Source organism: Eretmochelys imbricata, chromosome 10 (genome assembly GCF_965152235.1).
Source record: "Eretmochelys imbricata isolate rEreImb1 chromosome 10, rEreImb1.hap1, whole genome shotgun sequence".
Classification (NCBI taxonomy): Eukaryota; Metazoa; Chordata; order Testudines; family Cheloniidae; genus Eretmochelys; species Eretmochelys imbricata.
In genome coordinates, this window is record NC_135581.1 from 65815921 (window position 1) to 65837934 (window position 22014).

Sequence of the window (22014 nt, forward strand, 5' to 3'; positions counted from 1 at the left end):
TGAGCATTAAAAATAGCAACAAATCTATCATTGTATTCCTATTACCTTGGGGTTACTACATTATTGAAGGCTAATAATGGGCTGCCTCAATACACTGCTCTCTCGAGTGAAATACAAAGGGATAAAAAAGAAAACCCTTTACCCTGAGTATTTTGTAAGGACAAAGTAGAGGTCTGGAGGTAGGACAATCAAATCTAAATTTTCATCTAGTGATCCCCACTCACTTATTATAGTTGAGTTTAGTTAGAAAGAGCTACAGGAATTTATATTTGAGAGTTTCCCTGAAATGGGACAATGGAATAGACATTCTAGCCTTTTGTTGCTCTTTTCTGTACTTCTTCCATTTTCTCTATATTGCTCTGCTAACAAGAGGCCCAGAACTAAACACAGTGTTCCAAGAATGGTCTTGGTAGGTACTTAAAAGAAAGTGTGGCTAACAGAACAACCTTTAATGTATGTGTGTGTTTTTAAAAGCATAAGCACTACATGGTGGAAGACAAAAGACTATGGGGATGCCACTGTATAAGGAAGTAAGCCAGTGATCTAAATATAGTACCTCAAAACTGAGTACATGACTTCATGTAAGGAATACTACAAAACATAATTGCAAGGGGAATCAAAAGAAATAGGCTAGAGCCAGCAGTATGAATAAATATTTTATAATGTGTAGTTTAATAACTGATTTAATAAATCCCACAGTAAAGCAACATATTTTTGCTTTTTTCAGTTAAACAAATGTATAGTATATCATTACAATAAAAAACTCCAAATACAATACAAGTTTATCATACTCCAACTTCTAACTACATTGACTGTAAACCGCAACTTCATAAAATCCTACTTGAATAGCCAGTATGTGCAAAATACCTGGTTTTCAGAAAGTTCATATAGAAAGGATACACAATTTTTCATAACTGTGATATGGCTTTATTGGTGATATACTGTATGTACTGAAGCATTAGCGTCCCAAAGACACTGGTACTCAACCTCTGAGCTGAAGATGCTGGCATACTGTATTGTCATGTTCCCTCTCTCTGTTGGAAGAAATACAAACATAATCCAGTGTTATATGCATTTTGTCCAAACTAATACTGTGCTGTTAATTAGTATCTCTGAAATTTTATCATCTGATTCCCTACCTCAAGAGAAAGCAAACAAGCCATGTTTTAGTTCTAATTGCAGCTACAAATGAGTTTGATGAAATTAAGTATGAAACAGTAGCAGGTCTCAAAACAGTATGTTGCCTTGGTATTTACAGCTGAACAGCAAAGCTGTCAATGTAGGGCAAAAGTTATCTTTTCTGATACATGCACAGAACTATTATTGATGTCAGCGGAAGTTCTGGATAGAGATCAAAGTGCAACAGAGATCTGAGGCCAAATTCTGGTTTTCTTTTCAGCTTTTGCAGTCTATATTCTTCCGGCCTTTAGTGAGGAGGATACATGGCGGCTGTCACCACAGGCAGATCAGAGAGACTGATTAGATTTGCCCCCTATAAAATCAAAGTGCAGAGGATTTATAGAGAGCCTGTGAGACTCAGTTCCATGGGATTCTGGACATCATATATCATGCACAGAATGTACTTCTCTAAAGGAAATGCAAAAATGAAATTAACAGATTATTAAAATTCTAAATTTGGGGAACATATCTGAAATCTCTCCTCCCTACATTCCTGTTAGAATATCTGTGTGTTGCATGTCTGATTATCTGACAGTATCTTCATAGTTAACATGGTTTCTATAATTTTCTTTTCACAATGCAAAATAATCATGAAAAATGTTTCCTACAGCACATTTATTAATTCTAATTAGAATTAATGCTAATTAATTGACCTTTGAATCAAGTTAAAAGGTTTTACACATTCAATTTCACTAATAATAAAATCGTCTTAAGAGTCAAAACTTTGTTAAATAAATAAGTGCTTCTAAGGTATACATGCCATACTAAAATACATGAAAGATAACTGATCACTTAAAACATTTTGGGTCCAGTTCTGAAGTCTCTAATTAGGCAACGGAAATTTTGCCTGGGTAAGGACCTCTTGCTTTGGACCTTTGAATGCCTGCATTAAATCTAAATTTCTGGTATGGGTGCAGTAAATTCTATATTTGGCAATTTTCTGAAGACAGTTTATCAAATGGTTTAGCTAGCACTGTATGCACCATCTTCCAAGTTAATATATTAAAAACTGTATTACAAAAATACTGTATAACCACTTTAGGGATCTTTAAGTGTTATGGACCCCTGACATAATCAACTTTTAAAAATTTTTTAACTCAAATACTGAATTCTTTATGCTCCGTTTGGAACGCAGGTACATTAGTGGTACACAATTGACAAAATTGAAGTGTAATTGATGAGGTATCTGCAGAGCCATATCACAACCTGTAAACAATATTGTGGAAACATCTTTGTCTGAAAATCATATCGAGCTGACAATAAATTGGTCAGAGCGAGAGAGAGCAAATACATTTTTCTGTGGGGTATCTCCTGCACTTTTTGCAGGACCAGTTCTCCCTCTGGCATCAAATACTGGTACAACTCCACACATATGGGATTCCATTCAATCATTTTAGTTTTGCATTTATTGCTTTTTAGTCTTTGACTACAAGATACAGAAAAAGGCAGCAGTTCCCAAAATGTATGAAATTAGGCACTGGAATTCTGACAACTTGCACAGGTCTTGTTTACTTGGTGCTTGTAACTCTGAAGCTGGACAGAGCATTTATACATTCCAAATGTGTTCAGCAGCAAGTGCCTGGCCTTGGACTGAACTTCCTCCCATTTACGTGAACTACCTGGAACTGGAAAATGAAGAAAATCATCAATACATGTCATCCTTCAAAAATCTGACAATCCACCTGTTTCACTATGCATTACAGCTGGCATGACTGCCCCATTATCGTGTGCCTTTAGGCCCTGATCCTGCACTCAGATCCTTAACGCTGATAAAATTAAGAATCTGATAGACAAAAAAGATCCAGATTTTTTGTCTATGCTTTCTGTGGACAATACAAAAAGGGATTAATATGATAAATACATTACTGCTGTATTATATAATATTTTATATAGCTGCTAAACATAAACCCTCATGGGTTGTACTGGACAGATATCTGCTGTTTTAATCTAGCTGGAATATATGGGCCCAACGAGTAATGGTGTTAACATAGTCCAGTCACTGGCCAACATTTAACAGATTTAAACAAGCTTCACAGTTTCGTATACAGAAACCTCAGCCTGCTTAGTATCATGGGAAACACACCATTAAAAATCCTTTTAACTTTTTTATGAAAGACATCACAAAGAAGGAAAATAGTTAAAGCATTTGAAAGAGAAAATATTAAGTAAGGCTTTCATTTTAACAACATCCCTTGTCCCCTTCCCATTTAGATGGATAAAGCTTTTAGAAGAAAAAAGTCCCTTGTCTGACAGTCTTTAAGACAGTTTCAAAGATGGTAAGAACTGTCCTTTTTGAGGAACAGAAGCTAGATGAGCTGGGCTAGAGCTGTCATTGCTGCTGTTGTTAAAGTCTGAACCCATTTCCTAAAAACAAAACAAGACAAACACACACAAGGGGAGAGAACAGAACAGCAAAGATACAAAATGCAGCTTCTGTCTCTGGCGTTGACTTTCACTTGCAACCTCACCACTGGAAAAACACAGACACAGCACACGGACTTACCAGACACTCCGAGACCTAGCAAACTTGTACCAGCATTTGGCTGTTCCAGCTGGGCACTGCATTTCTGGTCATAGGCTTACAACAGTGTTGCACATAGGCCATGGCGTTGAATTTTTCTTTTCCCTGGGGATGCCCCATCCCTGCTCTGCCCCGAGGCTCCACCTGCTTACCTGTGCTCCCCTCCTCCTGGCTCTGCCTCTTCCTGCCCTGTTCTGCCCCCTCCCCAAGGCCCCTGCCTGCTTGCTGCTCTCCACCCTCCCTCAAGCCCCTCTCCCAGCTACCAAACTGCTGTTTGGCAGCCCCTCCAATCAGCTAATCAGGGGTGCTGCCAAACAGCTGATTGGGGGTGCTGCCAAACAGATGTGGCTGGTGGGTGCTGAGCACCCACTATTTTTTCCCATAGGTGCAATATCAGACTTGGGTGGGTAGCATGCAGCCCCTAGAGAGGTCTGTGTTGATTTTTTTATACAAAGGGTCTTATGTTGTTTTACCGCCTATGATGGGAAAACTGTTTTTTGGTGAAAAAATCTGTGCAAAATCATCATTTTTTTCCTTTTTTAATGAATCTGATCAAACAGTATTTGCTCCTGATCTTTCCAGCAGTGCGTTTTCTTGCACAGCTCTCTATAATATACCCAGGATAGGAGAAGTTTTATATATTTTATAAGCAAGCCATTTTCTATGCAAAGTGTAGTTAAAAGCCTTGTTCCCAAAATGGATACTTCACAGCTCAATTTAATCAGAAGCATAAAGACAGAGTCAAAGTTCTTTCTGCAGCTAAGGCTTATCTATAGCTGTACCATTGTAGGTGTACTATGCAGTTACTTACCTAATTGCAAGTGGACTATGGCAGTAGTTTTTCCTGCAGTGAGAGACCAAACATTCAAATCTTCTATTGAAAAAACATCTTCAATTTTCATTAAGTCTTCTTTAATGCGGTCTACATTTAAATGCTTTGGAACCCCTACAGTATTAGAATGAGGGAAAATTAATTGTTTCTAATTAATACACACTGATTTTCAAAGTAAAATATTATGAAAGGTCACAAGAAGACAAACAAATAGTTCTTGGAACATTTAAAGTGACTAGTGGTATCTAAGTTATCGGCGAAGAACATAGGAATTGCCACATTGAATCAGGACAGTAATCCTTCCAATCCAGTAACATAGGAACTGCACTATTGGCTCAGACCTCAGGCCATCCAGTCCAGAATCTTGTCTCCAAGAGTTGCCTGCACCAGATGCTTCACAGGAAAATGTAAGAAACCCCGCGGTAGGCATCTATGGAATAGTCGGTCACCCCGACAGTCTCATTCTACCTCCTACTAGCTAGAGACTGGCTTAGATCTTGAAGCACATCCCTTCCAAAACTCATTTTTTGTGTTAACTGTCATTACTCTGGATATTCTTCTTCTCCATGTAACTGTCCCAACCGTCTCTGAACCCTTCATGTGACAGTGCTGTGTACCAGATACTTCAAAGGAAGGTGTAAAACCCCCTCATGGTGCACAGTTATGTAATAACATGACTCTGGGGAGAGTTTCTTCTTAACCCAAGAAATCAGTGGATGTTTACATCTGGAAGCATGAGGATTGATATCACTTATAAATATTTATTCTAGCTAATGTAACTGCAGATATTATTCATGTAACTTTCTAATCCTTTTTTAAAAATCCTAACGTGTTCTTTGCCACAAGATCTTATTGAGACAGTGAGTTTCACAGGTTAATTATAAGTTGTATAAAAAGTATTTCCTTTTATCAGTTTTTGAAATTTGCTGCCTTTTAATTTCATCATGTCATGAGGGAAAAAAATAGAAGCACCTTCCTACACCAGTCACTAAATAATATATATACATCCAACATGCCACATATTAACAGCCTTTCTAAATACGCTTCACCTTTTTAACCTATTATGGAAGCTTTTTGGTCACACTTTATATTAAGATTCCATTCATAAATCATTTGTAAAGGTTAATAAATGATTACTAACATTCTATGAACATGTTACTAATCAGAAACTGGAAGTTTTGTCTCATGGAAAGTCCCGACATTTCAAAATTTTGTTTCTGTTCTGAATCAGAATGGAAAATCAAAATATTGAAAAAAAATACATGGAATGAACGATTCCAAAAATTTTCAAACAGGAAATGTCAACATGAAAATTTTGGCATTTTTGATCAAAATGATTCAACATATTGAAACATTTTTTCCTCTTGAAATGACAATTTTTTCTTTTCAAATAACCCTTTAAATGAAAAAAAGTTTCAAATTCACATTTTGAAAGAAAAAGCATTGCTTCGCTTCAAACCGTCAACTTGAAACAAATTCTTCAATATGATTCTCACAACTAGAAAATTTAAAAAATTGCCAGAATGAACTATTTCTCGGGAAAGCTTTCAATTTTGACAAAAATGACATTTTCCACTAGGAAATTTAACCAGCTCTACATGTTACAGACATGAGGAGTATATGTTATAGATTGCTTTAAGCACATCATTAGAAGGTGTTATAGATGATTATAAGACATGATTTACAAAAAACCTTTTGATCTGTTGCACTTTATAACAACCAATTTAACCATTTAGTAAAACATCTATTAATCAAGTATTAATACTTCATAAACTATAAACGGAAGCTTAATATAAAGTGTGACCAGTTTTTCCATGGATCTCACTCATTTTTGTTCCTCTTCTCTGAACCTTTTCTATTTCTGCTCTCTTTTTAGAAATAGGATGACAAATATTGAGCAATGTTTTCATTGATCTATTTCCATTGACTCCTCTGTCTTTCAATTCAAGGATTATAATTAATTGAGAACCCATCAACATATAAAAGTAATCTACTATTTTGTTGACGCTCTCAAAAAAAATCTGATATACTAGAGAAACATGATATTCTTTTATACAAGATGTAGTTTTGTCCCTATCATGTTCATCTACTGTAGTTGGTTATAACTCTATATTTTTCTAATGCTATTTTTATATTTATATTTTCCCAAACAATAATCTTCTTACTATTAAAATAATCCCCATAGCCATCCCTAGCACCTTTTTAAAATATACATCTAATATAGCTATCCTCCAGTCTTCTGGTACAGTAGCTGATTTTAATTATATATATATATTTAGCAATGCAGCCACTCCTTGTCTATTTTCTTTGGCTAAATCTCAATGCCACTACCTTGGAACTAATTGAGACATCTTAATAATAGGCACAGTTCACCGTTTTTGCCCTCTCAATGAACCTTTTATTTTATTTATTTATTAAGGAAGAAAACACATTTGACAATCAAGATTGGTGAGGCCCTGTTCAGAGTTTTTGACTTGAAACCATAATTCAACAAAGCAGAGTGTCAGATACCCAGCAACTTTATGGCCATGTTTGCATTAGCCCTTTCTCCCTAATATTTCCTTCACTGATACCATAGTTGCATTTCCACAGTCGGACTGCTAGTTAAAACAATGCACTGGAGGCTGCTGGCATTTTAACCACCATGTTGTCTAGATCTGCTCCGCACAGGCTAAGACGACATAATAATTAAAAAGCAATGACCAAGCTACACCTGTGCTTCCACTGTTGCTACCACCAGTAGAAGTGCACCAATGGTGCAATAACAATGGTGGGAAATTTGAGGGGGGGAAAGATTAGTGTAGACACAGCCTGTGTGTACAGCTTTTTGACCCAGGTTTGTCTCTTTGTGTTTTGTAAGCATTTACTTTTCAAGTTAAAGTAAAATGCGGAGCCAGGTGCTTGGCTATGGCAGAGAAGCATATAGTACAGGATTGGGGCTGGAGAAAGGAACATGCATGGGTGCTGTAAACTTCACCTTTGCTTTCCAAATTCTGGGCAAGCTGTGTGCCAGGCATTTGTTATTTGGCATAAGTAAAAGTAGCCTGAAGACTGCTCTAATTTATACCAGCTCCCAGTGACCCCAAAGGCTGAAACAACAGTGGGGAAAAGGGAAGCCACAGACATGCCCCCTATATAGCAGCAGGGAAGGCATAGGGGCCGTTATGACACCTCTGTGCCACTAGTGATCCCCCTACACTTGGGCAATCCTCTGATGGCTGGATAAGTTGGCTCTGTGGCTAGGTTCTGCTTGTGGTGCCATGTAAATGGTTGTAACCCATCCAAGAATCTGGACCATGATGTCTGTGATCACTTATTCAATATGATTTAAATATACTTAGTGAACATTTTGTACAACAGAGAAATAACAAAGAATTAGCCATTACCACAAAATGTAACTTTCGCTGCTAGCTGACATGTAAAATTAAAGAAAAGTATCACAGAATTTATACAGATCTTACCTTCCAGTATAATAACTCCTGTGTCCCGTATGATTCGGACTGTTGTAAAAACCACAAGTATTGAGAATATGTAAGTACATATAGGGTCAGCAATCTTGTATTCTGGCTGCAAAGTACAGATTAAGAGTTTGTAAGGAAATAGGCTTCTAGTAAAGATTCAAAAAAGTCTTGGTCCAGTCTTGGTCCACTTTTAGCTCTCACTTGATTTTATATTCTGTTGAAGACTATTTAGAAAATATGTGCATGGTACTCATTTTGGATGAATTTATATTACTAGAAAACAACAAACACTGAATATCTCTATATCTTATAAAAAAGGACCTTTAATCTAATATAGGGGTTAACATAAGAAAGTCCACAGTCACAAAAGACTAGCAACGTCCTACCTTGAAACGTATGATGTATGCAGCTACAAGCACACCAATACTCTGTACCAAGTCCCCCAGGGCATGGACAAATGCTGCTCTCACTGCAAGGCTGCTGTGTCCCTGGCTATGCCCATGGGCTGTGTTAGGAATGTTTGATGCAGGTACTTGGGAGTGTGAATGGGAATGAAGGTGACCTGACTGATTCAGTAAAAATCCCATTCTGAAAATGAAAGGAAAAGGAATAAGACTGACACGCTTTTAAAATATTTCGACCAAAGGCTGGAGAAAAATATTACATTCATTACTACTGCATGTCTCATTTTGTGAGCATGAAGAGACCCCAAAAAAAACCCACTAGCGTACAAATAAAATTCCCAAGTGATTGAGACTGATTCAATAAAGATAAATATTACAAGCTGTGAATGAATTCATCTACATATTGTATTTTGTAAATGTATACAAGGAATATCAATGTAGGGAAACAAAGCTTACATCAAGTTTACTGCAACGCCAACAGCTGCTGTAATGAGCATTATATCTCCATTAATTTCATAGTCCATATGGATAGTTCTTTGAACAGCTTCATACAAGAACACCACCATTAGGATATATACCAGCAACACACTAACAAGGGCTGACAACACCTCTGCAAACAAAAAGGGAACAACATTACAAGAGTGACTTTTAGATCTACTATAGCCTATTTAAAATTTCATTTGTCGTTTTTTACAAGGCAATAATTGATTTTCAGTAGATTCTCATGCCTTAAAATATGTTGTGAATCAAGTCAAATTCAGAAGATACAGTCAGCAAACAGGACAATTTGTGTTAATCAGATAATACACACTCTCGTATCAGCTTTGTTCCTGGAAATATATTTCCTCTGTTTAGGTCATTATTTCTAGGTGGGTTCAGGAGATTCCCAAGCTAACTGGAAGCTGTGCCTAATGCAGTCGCAGATAAAGGCCTGATCCAATGTGGCCAAAGCTAGGAGCTCTGAAACCATAAGACTGACCTGTTTGTAAACTAGACACAGTTACTTTTTAAATGTACACTATATCAATCTGAATATTTTGCATGAACTATTAATTGGTGCTGTATTGTTTTAAAGATGCACAGTTTTGTGCTTTAGACGGAGACGAAGACAAAAGAAGATAATAATCACTGCACCACACAATACAAAATCAGAATACATACTGGGAGCAAAACTCTTGAGAGGTGTGAGTATATATGATTTATTGTACAGTCTTGTTATAAAATGTTACCTAATCGCTAAACAAATCTTTTGTATTTGCTTTAATATGCTGTTACCTAACGGCTAATGAATCTCTACTTTTCCGAGAGTTAAGAGTATTGTTAACCTTGATTGTATTGCATTCTGGTATTGTAATTTTAAATAACTTGCAGGGCCTACAGAGCCTGTATATGGGTGCTTTTCATTTATTCTAAATCAAAAGAAAATAAAAATGTGAATAAACATAGGAATCATAGGGCCTGATTCTGCAGTGCCTGGCACCTTTTGTAATGATTTATGCCTGTACAAAGCAGGTGTAAAACACTGCCATTCTGATCTGGTGATATTATACTGCCACTTTACAATAGTGTTCAGGATACACAAGATGCAAGAAAGTGGAGCATCAGGTCCCAATCCTAGACAACAAATATCATGCAAGACTTGAAGTAGCTCTTCCAACTTTTAAAATAAATTTGCTCTAATAAATATAAGTTACTGAAAGGCCCATTCCTTAGGGTTTGGGAACCCTTTAGAGATTTCTGTTTTATGCAAAATCACATCCCAAATACTGAGTGTGAGCAGCAGGGCTTGGTGCATAGGGCCTCAATGGGGACTAGGGAGGAAGGACTCAGAAGCTGTCGAAGGCTGTAGCATAATTTAGGGACACAGTTCTTTCCTGTCTAAATTGTAAGATCAACTGGTTAACCATATTGGAGGGCTACCATGCTGTAGGTGCAAGCCCCAACACGGTGTTTTCAGTATAAGCAGGCTCTTGGAGCAAATCAACAATACAATAGCCAGCCCAAGTAGCCAGGCACTGGATGGATGTAGAGAGAAAAATCTCCTTGCACACTGAAGCTATGAAGTGTGTCGGCAGCCACTCCACAGAGCCAGCTACAGTGGGTTCTGATGCATCTGTCTTCCCCAGGAAGGGAAGAGGATGGAAGGATCTATCCAATGGAGGAGTCCTCTCTGCATTCTGCCCCCTGCATTATGCCACATAGGGTATCTGCAAGTCCTCTCTGCATTCTGCCCCCTGCATTATGCCACATAGGGTATCTGCAAGTCCCCTCTGCATTCTGCCCCCTGCATTATGCCACATAGGGTATCTGCAAGTCCCCTCTGCATTCTGCCCCCTGCATTATGCCACATAGGGTATCTGCATGCTCCTACACAGAGGAACCTCACTGGTGTAACCGCCTGGGGGACATCCACAGAGGAGGAGCAATTAGTGTGTAGGTAATGTAATTCAACTAGCCTATAAAAACCGGAGCCGAATGTGCATTTTATAAGATACACATAAGCAGTTCTTAGAATATCTGCATGTTACTGTAACTACAGCATGAAGAACTCAGTGAGAGAGGCTTATTCTTTTTTGTTGTTGTTTTTGTTCCTCCTGATTCCCTGATAACAAAGAAATTGTAAACAACCTATGTTACTTTGGCACCATCTATATGACAATTTTTCCCATATTAGGAAACAGGATTTAAAAATTGTTATTGAAAAATAATTGCTTGGTCTCAACACCAGCTGAACATTCTGAGCCCCATCCACACAGGTTTGCACCACCATACTAGCAAACCAGTTTTTACAGCCAAGTTAAACTGTTTCTTAAAAACTGGTGGAAACTGTGGGGGAGATGGACAATTTAACTCTAGCCAGGTTACATATTATTGGAAGCACAATTCGCTGGAATTTTGTTATAATTTTGTCCTCTTCCTTTCATTTGTAATGTTATTACCTGCACACGGAGTTTGGACTGTCAGTAAACATAGCTTAATATTACACATAAAATAACTATGTTAAACAAACATTATTAAGGTTGCAAAGTGAAGCACTCAGAAGTTGGCGAATTAAGGTTGCCTGTGCAACCTTAAGTTGCCACCCTTATTTGCATGCATTATGATACAATCTTTAATGACAGGATCATATGCTATTTTCTTCCACGGGACCCCTGCCTAATTCACTGCACAGGATGGATAGTGTTCAATTAATAATCAGCTATTCAATATTTTGTTTTCTCCTCATTGTTCAGTGTATGGCCCCAGGCTTTATTTACTGCAAAATATTCAGCCTGAGGCAGATCCCTGGCATGGAAAACAGGTCAAGTCTGGCAAAGTTTCATAAGTAACTGAAAACAGGGTCTTATAATGGGTAGTGTTGGAAAAATCTTAAGATATGGTGCCACCAGACCAGCCTATAATGCATATAAATCTGCAGGACTGTATGCATGATTTGTATCATTATTATTTGTAATAATTAAAAATGTCATTCAGGACTGCTGATAAAATCTCATTGTCAGTTAATTACCAGAGCCTCTATCTTTCTGTATCAATTCCTGAAAGATCAGAGTTGATATTCATTTGTTCTCCGAGATGTAGAAGTATAGCTGTTATTTCCTTGTATTCCACACATGTTGCGATGAATTCTTTCACAGCTGCAGCAAAATTCTATCCTCAGATGCATAATATACTCCAACAGTGTTGTTCTTTGCTGGCATTTGACAACCGCCTCAGTTCTCCCCATGTCTTAGATCTGTCAGCATGCGATGAAGTGGGCTGTAGCCACTGGTGAGCTGGAGCTGGTTCGCACCAGTTCATGTGAACCAGTTGTTAAATTTCGAAGCTGGTTTAGAACCGGTTGTTAAAGGGGTGGGCAAACTCCGGCCCGCTGACCACATCTGGCAAGCGGGACTGTCCTGTCCGGGACGCCTGAGCTCTCAGCTGGGGAGGCTCCCCTGAGAATCCCTTTTTAATCTTTACTCACCCAGCAGCGCTCCGGGTCTTTGGCAGCACTTCAGTGGCAGGTTCTTCACTCGTTCCGGGTCTTCGGTGGCACTTCGGTGGTGGGTCCTTCAGTGCAGCCGAAGACCCGGAGCAACTGAAGGACCTGCTGCTGAAGTGCCGCCGAAGACCCAGAGCAAGTGAACAAACCGGTTCTTCAGCTTTTGGCAGCTCATCACTGGCTGTAGCCCACGAAAGCTTATGCTCTAATAAATTTGTTAATCTCTAAGGTGCCACAAGTACTCCTGGTTTTTTTGCGGATACAGACTAACACAGCTGCTACTCTGAAGCATGTACAATGTTTCTTTGATGGCTGCAGAATGTATTGTTTCTACCAAGGAATTGTCCTCATTTTACTTATTCAACATGATTGTAAAAAGTGTGCTCTGTACAAGCTTTTGATGTCACCAGAATCACTTGGGCCGTAGGCTGAATTTTAAAATCGGGTTGGCAGGAAGAAACTCACACCAACACACTCAGCTGTTCAGTCTGTCACTGCCTGGATAAGAACCAGCATTATAAAGCTCTAACCAGGCACTGAGAGGCAGCCATCATGATCTGAGATGATGTCAGAAAGATACCCATCTTTAAAAAATCCTGGAGTTATCCATGCAATTTCAGGAGTTCTTTATGAAACAAATTATTCATGCTGATGTCCTTAAAACAACACAATTTCTTAGATTCGTCAGTCATGTGAAATGTTGGCATATGAATCACATTCCATTACCATACACCAGCAGACTACTTATTAGTTTTGTTTTAATTCAAAGCAATTTTCTCTGTAGCTGCCTGAAACCAGTGCTTTTCCTGGCAAAAGATTATAATGAAATCCCTTTCTTGCTGGCAATGTGAATTTGGTCTGTCTGCTATCCCTCATTTCTCATTAAATTAACCAAGCACTGTCTAAAGGGATCAATCAGTTCTGTAGCTATTGACATAATCTCACCAGCAATGGAGAGCTACCAAATTCTCTATCTATGATTAAACCAGTTAGTTGAAAAGAGACATCTCCACTTAAATCATGGTTAAACGAAGTACTTTTGCTTTTAAAGGTGTAGTAACCCATTCTAAACTTGCATGTTCTGTCCATATTTCATCCCCATTTTTTCTAACCATTCTAGGATTCTGAGTTTAACCACTTACTTTTCATTGCTGCAAAGAGAATTAAGCCTAGGACACAACATACATTCCGCATTTAAATAGCGGTGGAATAGGTGATAGCAGTGCTAATTTCCTCTGAAATGCAAACAGATAATCAATAGTGCTAATGTGCTAGATGCTGCTGGAATCCTTTTACAAATGAAAATGCTCTCTCAAGTATTGGAAATTCAGAGTACCAAAAACTATAGTTATAGAAATACAATTAATTGTATTTGTAATGTTGCCAACATTAATATCTATATAGGTAACCTAAAAAATAAGTGCAGAGTGCATCAGTTTAAGAAGCCATGAGATATTTAATGCATATTCTCAGCTTTTTTGAAAAGGGTGCTTTCTATTCTGTACCAGAATCAGTGACGCTCGCTCTTTTTTGCTGAATTTTTATTATTCACTGCTCTCTCTATATAATATCTTTCATGAAATTCAGACTAATGGTGGGGTTAAATTATTTGATAACAAGGTTCTTAATGTAAAGACTTTTAGGAGAATGACAGGTTTCAGAGTAACAGTCATGTTAGTCTGTATTCGCAAAAAGAAAAGGAGTACTTGTGGCACCTTAGAGACTAACCAATTTATTTGAGCATGAGCTTTCGTGAACTACAGCTCACTTCATCTGATGCATACTGTGGAAACTGCAGAAGACATTATATACACAGAGACCATGAAACAATACCTCCTCCCACCCCACTCTCCTGCTGGTAATAGCTTATCTAAAGTAATCACTCTCCTTACAATGTGTATGATAATCAAGTTGGGCCATTTCCAGCACAAATCCAGGTTTTCTCACCCTCCGCCCCCCTACACACAAACTCACTCTCCTGCTGGTAACAGCCCATCCAAAGTGACCACTCTCTTTACAATGTGTATGATAATCAAGGTGGGCCATTTCCAGCACAAATCCAGTTTTTCTCAAACCCCCCCCCCTTTTTTTTCCCCCAAATACCACACACACAAACTCACTCTCCTGCTGGTAATAGCTTATCCAAAGTGAATATAGACTAACAGGGCTGTTACTCTGAAACCTGTTATTGTAAGGAGAGTGGTCAGTTTGGATGAGCTATTACCAGCAGGAGAGTGAGTCTGTGTGTGTGTGTTTTGGGGACGGGGGGGGGGGGGGGTGAGAAAACCTGGATTTGTGCTGGAAATGGCCCACATTGATTATCATACACATTTTAAAGAGAGCGGTCACTTTGGATGGGCTGTTACCAGCAGGAGAGTGAGTTTGTGTGTAGGGGGGCGGAGGGTGAGAGAACCTGGATTTGTGCTGGAAATGGCCCAACTTGATTATCATACACATTGTAAGGAGAAAAAAGAAAAGGAGTACTAGTGAGCTGTAGCTCACGAAAGCTTATGCTCAAATAAATTGGTTAGTCTCTAAGGTGCCACAAGTACTCCTTTTCTTTTTGCGAATACAGACTAACACGGCTGTTACTCTGAAACCTGTTATTGTAAGGAGAGTGATCACTTTAGATAGGCTATTACCAGCAGGAGAGTGGGGTGGGAGGAGGTATTGTTTCAGAGTCTCCGTGTATATAATGTCTTCTGCAGTTTCCACAGTATGCATCCGATGAAGTGAGCTGTAGCTCACGAAAGCTTATGCTCAAATAAATTGGTTAGTCTCTAAGGTGCCACAAGTCCTCCTTTTCTTTCTCCTTACAATGTGTATGATAATCAAGGTGGGCCATTTCCAGCATAAATCCAAGTTTAACCAGAACATCGGGGGGGGGGGGGAGGAGGGGGAGGAAAAAACAAGGGGACAAGGGGAAATAGGCTACCTTGCATAATGACTTAGCCACTCCCAGTCTCTATTTAAGCCTAAATTAATAGTATCCAATTTGCAAATGAATTCCAATTCAGCAGTTTCTCGCTGGAGTCTGGATTTGAAGTTTTTTTGTTTTAAGATAGCGACCTTCATGTCTGTAATTGCACGACCAGAGAGATTGAAGTGTTCTCCAACTGGTTTATGAATGTTATAATTCTTGACATCTGATTTGTGTCCATTTATTCTTTTACGTAGAGACTGTCCAGTTTGACCAATGTACACGGCAGAGGGGCATTGCTGGCACATGATGGCATATATCACATTGGTGGATGTGCAGGTGAACGAGCCTCTGATAGTGTGGCTGATGTTATTAGGCCCTGTGATGGTGTCCCCTGAATAGATATGTGGGCACAGTTGGCAACGGGCTTTCTTGCAAGGATAGGTTCCTGGGTTAGTGGTTCTGTTGTGTGGTATGTGGTTGTTGGTGAGTATTTGCTTCAGGTTGGGGGGCTGTCTGTAGGCAAGGACTGGCCTGTCTCCCAAGATTTGTGAGAGTGTTGGGTCATCCTTCAGGATAGGTTGTAGATCCTTAATAATGTGTTGGAGGGGTTTTAGTTGGGGGCTGAAGGTGACGGCTAGTGGCGTTCTGTTATTTTCTTTGTTAGGCCTGTCCTGTAGTAGGTGACTTCTGGGAACTCTTCTGGCTCTATCAATCTGTTTCTTCACTTCCGCAGGTGGGTACTGTAGTTGTAAGAACGCTTGATAGAGATCTTGTAGGTGTTTGTCTCTGTCTGAGGGGTTGGAGCAAATGCGGTTGTATCGCAGAGCTTGCCTGTAGACGATGGATCGTGTGGTGTGGTCAGGGTGAAAGCTGGAGGCATGTAGGTAGGAATAGCGGTCAGTAGGTTTCCGGTATAGGGTGGTGTTTATGTGACCATTGTTTATTAGCACTGTAGTGTCCAGGAAGTGGATCTCTTGTGTGGACTGGACCAGGCTGAGGTTGATGGTGGGATGGAAATTGTTGAAATCATGGTGGAATTCCTCAAGGGCTTCTTTTCCATGGGTCCAGATGATGAAGATGTCATCAATATAGCGCAAGTAGAGTAGGGGCGTTAGGGGACGAGAGCTGAGGAAGCGTTGTTCTAATTCAGCCATAAAAATGTTGGCATACTGTGGGGCCATGCGGGTACCCATAGCAGTGCCGCTGATCTGAAGGTATACATTGTCCCCAAATGTAAAATAGTTATTGGTAAAGACAAAGTCACAAAGTTCAGCCACCAGGTTAGCCGTGACATTATTGGGGATAGTGTTCTTGACGGCTTGTAGTCCATCTTTGTGTGGAATGTTGGTGTAGAGGGCTTCTACATCCATAGTGGCCAGGATGGTGTTATCAGGAAGATCACCGATGGACTGTAGTTTCCTCAGGAAGTCAGTGGTGTCTCGAAGGTAGCTGGGAGTGCTGGTAGCGTAGGGCCTGAGGAGGGAATCTACATAGCCAGACAATCCTGCTGTCAGGGTGCCAATGCCTGAGATGATGGGGCGCCCAGGATTTCCAGGTTTATGGATCTTAGGTAGTAGATAGAATATCCCAGGTCGGGGTTCCATGGCTAAACCTACAAGATCTCTCACGCCTAACGCCCCTACTCTACTTGCGCTATATTGATGACATCTTCATCATCTGGACCCATGGAAAAGAAGCCCTTGAGGAATTCCACCATGATTTCAACAATTTCCATCCCACCATCAACCTCAGCCTGGTCCAGTCCACACAAGAGATCCACTTCCTGGACACTACAGTGCTAATAAACAATGGTCACATAAACACCACCGTATACCGGAAACCTACTGACCGCTATTCCTACCTACATGCCTCCAGCTTTCACCCTGACCACACCACACGATCCATCGTCTACAGCCAAGCTCTGCGATACAACCGCATTTGCTCCAACCCCTCAGACAGAGACAAACACCTACAAGGTCTCTATCAAGCGTTCTTACAACTACAATACCCACCTGCGGAAGTGAAGAAACAGATTGATAGAGCCAGAAGAGTTCCCAGAAGTCACCTACTACAGGACAGGCCTAACAAAGAAAATAACAGAATGCCACTAGCCGTCACCTTCAACCCCCAACTAAAACCCCTCCAACGCATTATTAAGGATCTACAACCTATCCTGAAGGATGACCCATCACTCTCACAAATCTTGGGAGACAGGCCAGTCCTTGCCTACAGACAGCCCCCCAACCTGAAGCAAATACTCACCAACAACCACATACCACACAACAGAACCACTAACCCAGGAACCTATCCTTGCAAGAAAGCCCGTTGCCAACTGTGCCCACATATCTATTCAGGGGACACCATCACAGGGCCTAATAACATCAGCCACACTATCAGAGGCTCGTTCACCTGCACATCCACCAATGTGATATATGCCATCATGTGCCAGCAATGCCCCTCTGCCGTGTACATTGGTCAAACTGGACAGTCTCTACGTAAAAGAATAAATGGTCACAAATCAGATGTCAAGAATTATAACATTCATAAACCAGTTGGAGAACACTTCAATCTCTCTGGTCGTGCAATTACAGACATGAAGGTCGCTATCTTAAAACAAAAAAACTTCAAATCCAGACTCCAGCGAGAAACTGCTGAATTGGAATTCATTTGCAAATTGGATACTATTAATTTAGGCTTAAATAGAGACTGGGAGTGGCTAAGTCATTATGCAAGGTAGCCTATTCCCCCTTGTTTTTTCCTTCCCCCCCCACCCCCCCGCAGACGTTCTGGTTAAACTTGGATTTATGCTGGAAGTGGCCCACCTTGATTATCATACACATTGTAAGGAGAAAGAAAAGGAGTACTTGTGGCACCTTAGAGACTAACCAATTTATTTGAGCATAAGCTTTCGTGAGCTACAGCTCACTTCATCCGATGCATACTGTGGAAATTGCAGAAGACATTATATACACAGAGACCATGAAACAATACCTCCTCCCACCCCACTCTCTTGCTGGTAATAGCCTATCTAAAGTGATCACTCTCCTTACAATAACAGGTTTCAGAATAACAGCCGTGTTAGTCTGTATTCGCAAAAAGAAAAGGAGTACTTGTGGTACCTTAGAGACTAACCAATTTATTTGAGCATAAGCTTTCGTGAGCTACAGCTCGCTAGTACTCCTTTTCTTTTTTCTCCTTACAATGTGTATGATAATCAAGTTGGGCCATTTCCAGCACAAATCCAGGTTTTCTCACCCTCCGCCCCCGCTACACACAAACTCACTCTCCTGCTGGTAACAGCCCATCCAAAGTGACCACTCTCTTTACAATGTGTATGATAATCAAGGTGGGCCATTTCCAGCACAAATCCAGTTTTTCTCACCCCCCCTCTTTTTTTTTTCCCCCAAATACCACACACACAAACTCATTCTCCTGCTGGTAATAGCTTATCCAAAGTGAATATAGACTAACAGGGCTGTTACTCTGAAACCTGTTATTGTAAGGAGAGTGGTCAGTTTGGATGAGCTATTACCAGCAGGAGAGTGAGTCTGTGTGAGTGTTGGGGGGTGGGGGTGTGAGAAAACCTGAATTTGTGCTGGAAATAGCCCACCTTGATTATCATGCACATTGTAGGGAGAGTGGTCACTTTGGATAAGCTATTACCAGCAGGAGAGTGAGTTTGTGTGTGTGTGTTTTGGGGAGGGGGGGTGAGAAAACCTGGATTTGTGCTGGAAATGGCCCACCTTGATTTTCATACACATTGTAAGGAGAGTGGTCACTTTGGATAAGCTATTACCAGCAGGAGAGTGAGTTTGTGTGTGTGGTTTTTGGAAAAGGCGGGGGGGGGGGGTTTTGAGAAAACCTGGATTTGTGCTGGAAATGGCCCACCTTGATTATCATACACATTGTAAAGAGAGTGATCACTTTAGATAAGCTATTACCAGCAGGAGAGTGGGGTGGGAGGAGATATTGTTTCATGGTCTCTGTGTATATAATGTCTTCTGCAGTTTCCACAGTATGCATCCGATGAAGTGAGCTGTAGCTCATGAAAGCTTATGCTCAAATAAATTGGTTAGTCTCTAAGGTGCCACAAGTACTCCTTTTCTTTTTAGGAGAATGTGTCGTGAAGAGCTGGGGAATCTCTTGTTCCATTACCAGCTGTACAACTGATTTGTGTGGCGCTGGGCCCTTAGGCCAGAATGATCAAATCTGGGTGCCTCAGATTAAGCAAGTAAATCCTTGTATATGTTAACCTCTTACGTGCCCCCAGCAGTAAAATGAAAACTATACTTAGATCGCTCACAGAAGTACTGTGAGGCTCCTTGAATTAATGTTTGTAAAGTGCTTTGAAATCCTTGAATGAGAAGCATTACATAAGTTGAAAGTAGAATAATTGAGTTAGAGCCAGCTAAGCTCCCATGGAAAAGCTGTGGAAAAATCCCTGAGCCACAATTGTTCTTCCTCTACTTAAACTCTCAAATATTTGTTGCTAGTGTAAAAAAAACCCAATGAGATGCAAGTCTCCTGCTGAGCCCAGAGCAATCTTAGTGAAAGTTTCCAGGACTGTCAAATATTTTCAAGAAGACGGTTAAAAAAAATAGCTTCCAATTTTTTTTTTAAATGAACTTCTCTGATCCTTCATTTTTGTCTTAGGTTGGTCTCAGGTCACTTCATTTCTATATACACATTAGTTTTTGAGCTCTAAATGCATACAAAAACCTCTGAAAAAATTTTACTTTTTTAAAAAATGAGGCTTAGTAACTCAAAACAGTACCCAAGAGACTTCTGTGTGTATTCATATTGCCCAAAGAGTGCTCTGGGGCAAACCTGAAAGGTCATGTTTCAGTGTAAAGGTAACTCATACAACAAAATTAAAAACTCTTGAAAGAAATGATTCTAATGGAAATGCTGGCAGATCCTTTCTTGTTAGAGCCCCAATGAGCCTTGCTACTGTATAGTATTACGCAGTATTGCTTGAGTGACTAATTAATGGTCGAGGGTTGTAGGGTTAGGTGATGAAGCTAATGAATCTGCTACCTACTGCTATAAAATCTGAAATATGAATTGTAAACTTCATTACATTATGTAAATACTGAGCTAAAATAGACTTTGGAATTCATTGCAAAAGCATGTATTTTAAACCACAGTAAAGCAGAAATAGTAAAGCCTGATATTTCATAAAGCATAAAAAGCTAACGTTCCTGTTAAAATGTTTACAATTCAAGACCTGCAAACACACATTATTAATTAATACAGTTACAACATAAAAAGCACTTTTCATCTTCACAGTTATATACAACCATGAACTAATTAATCCTCCCAACACCTGAGGTTGGTAAATAATTCTTATACTTTATAGAGGCCTAAAATAGGAAGAGGTGAAGTAATTTGCTCAATACCACAGAAAGAATCATACCAGAGTCAGAATAAGAACTCAAGAATATGTAGCACATACTAGGGCAAATGTTTCCTTTCCCCTTTGTGGTACTGGAAGGTCCTCAACACACCAGAACTGCTGCTGCACAGGGAAATAAAAGTTGTATAGGAAAACCCATGCACACAGCAAAGTTCTCTGTGATGCTTCTCTCCCCAGTAGCATGGAGTAGAGGAAAGATAGTATTGTGGTTAAGGCATTGGACTGGGTTGCCAACTTTCTAATTGGACAAAACTGAACACTCTTGCCCCACCCCCTGCCCCACCACTTCCCAGAGGCCCAGCCCCTGCCCTCCCTTTCTCTGAGGCCCCGTCCCCACTCTCCCCCCACCTTTTCTCACTTTCACCAGGCTGGGGCAGGGGGTGGGGGTGAGGGCTCCAGCTGAGGGTGCAGGCTCTGGGGTGGGGCCAGAAATGAGGGGTTCAGGATGGAGGAGGGGGCTCAGGGATGGGGCAGGGGTTGGAGTGCAGGGAGGGTGCAGGCTTTGGCTGGGGGGTGTGGGCTCTTGGGGTGGGGCCAGGGATGAGGGGTTTGAGGTGTGAGGGGGCTCCAGGAGGGAGTTTGGGTACAGGAGGGGGCTCAGAGCTGGGGCAGGGGGTTGGGGTGTGGGATGGGGTTCAGGGTGCGGGCTCTGGGAGGGAGTTTGGGTGTAGGAAGGGGCTCAGGGCTGGGGCAGGGGGTTCGGGGTGTGGGCTCTAGCCAGGCAGCACTTACCTCAGGCAGCTCCCAGAAGCAACCGGGATCTCCTAGGCAGAGGGGCCAGCAGGCTCTGTGCGCTATCCACTCCTGCAGACACCATCTCCACAGCTCCCATTGGCCGCAGTTCTCTGCCAATGGAAGCTGAGGAACCAGTGCTGGCGGCAGGGGCAGCACGTGGAGTCCCCAGGGCTGCCCCTGAGCCTAGGAACCGGATGTGCTGGCTGCTTCTGGGAGCTGCACGGAGCCAGGGCAGGCAGGGAACCTGCCTTAACTCCACTGTGCCACCAACTGGACTTTTAGTGGCCTGGTCAGCAGTGCTGATCAGAGCAGCCAGGGTCCCTTTTCGACCGGGCATTCCGGTCAAAAACCGGACACCTGGCAAGACTACACTGGACTGAGACCCAGCTCTGCCACAGACTTCCTGTGTGATCTTGAGCAAGTCATTTAATCTCTCTGTGTATCACTTCCTCCTCTGTAGAACAGGTCAACACTTCCTTTCTCACACTCTTTTTGTGTGCCTTCTGCATTTAGGGCTAGATTGTGGTGACTATCACTCACACTGAGTGGTACCTTATTTCC

General features: G+C 40.8%; 1 protein-coding gene across 5 annotated transcripts in view; it reads right to left on the reverse strand.

The window, feature by feature from the left end:
* Positions 1–643: 643 nt before the first annotated feature.
* Positions 644–22014, reverse strand: part of SLC30A4 (solute carrier family 30 member 4) — a 33245-nt gene continuing 11874 nt past the window's right edge. The window contains exons 4-9 of one of the 5 annotated variants that reach the window (XR_013347287.1): positions 8854–9007; positions 8380–8581; positions 7994–8099; positions 4512–4646; positions 1140–2804; positions 644–1034 (exon numbers count right to left, since the gene is read on the reverse strand). Coding sequence is in view for 4 of the 5 variants with exons in the window: in XM_077827978.1 (XP_077684104.1) it covers positions 2650–2804; positions 4512–4646; positions 7994–8099; positions 8380–8581; positions 8854–9007 (752 nt within the window). In the remaining variant the exon portion in view is untranslated. Of the gene's footprint in view, positions 2805–4511; positions 4647–7993; positions 8100–8379; positions 8582–8853; positions 9008–22014 lie in introns of those variants that run through there. The other 4 variants (XM_077827980.1, XM_077827981.1, XM_077827978.1 and 1 more) reach the window with 4 other exon arrangements.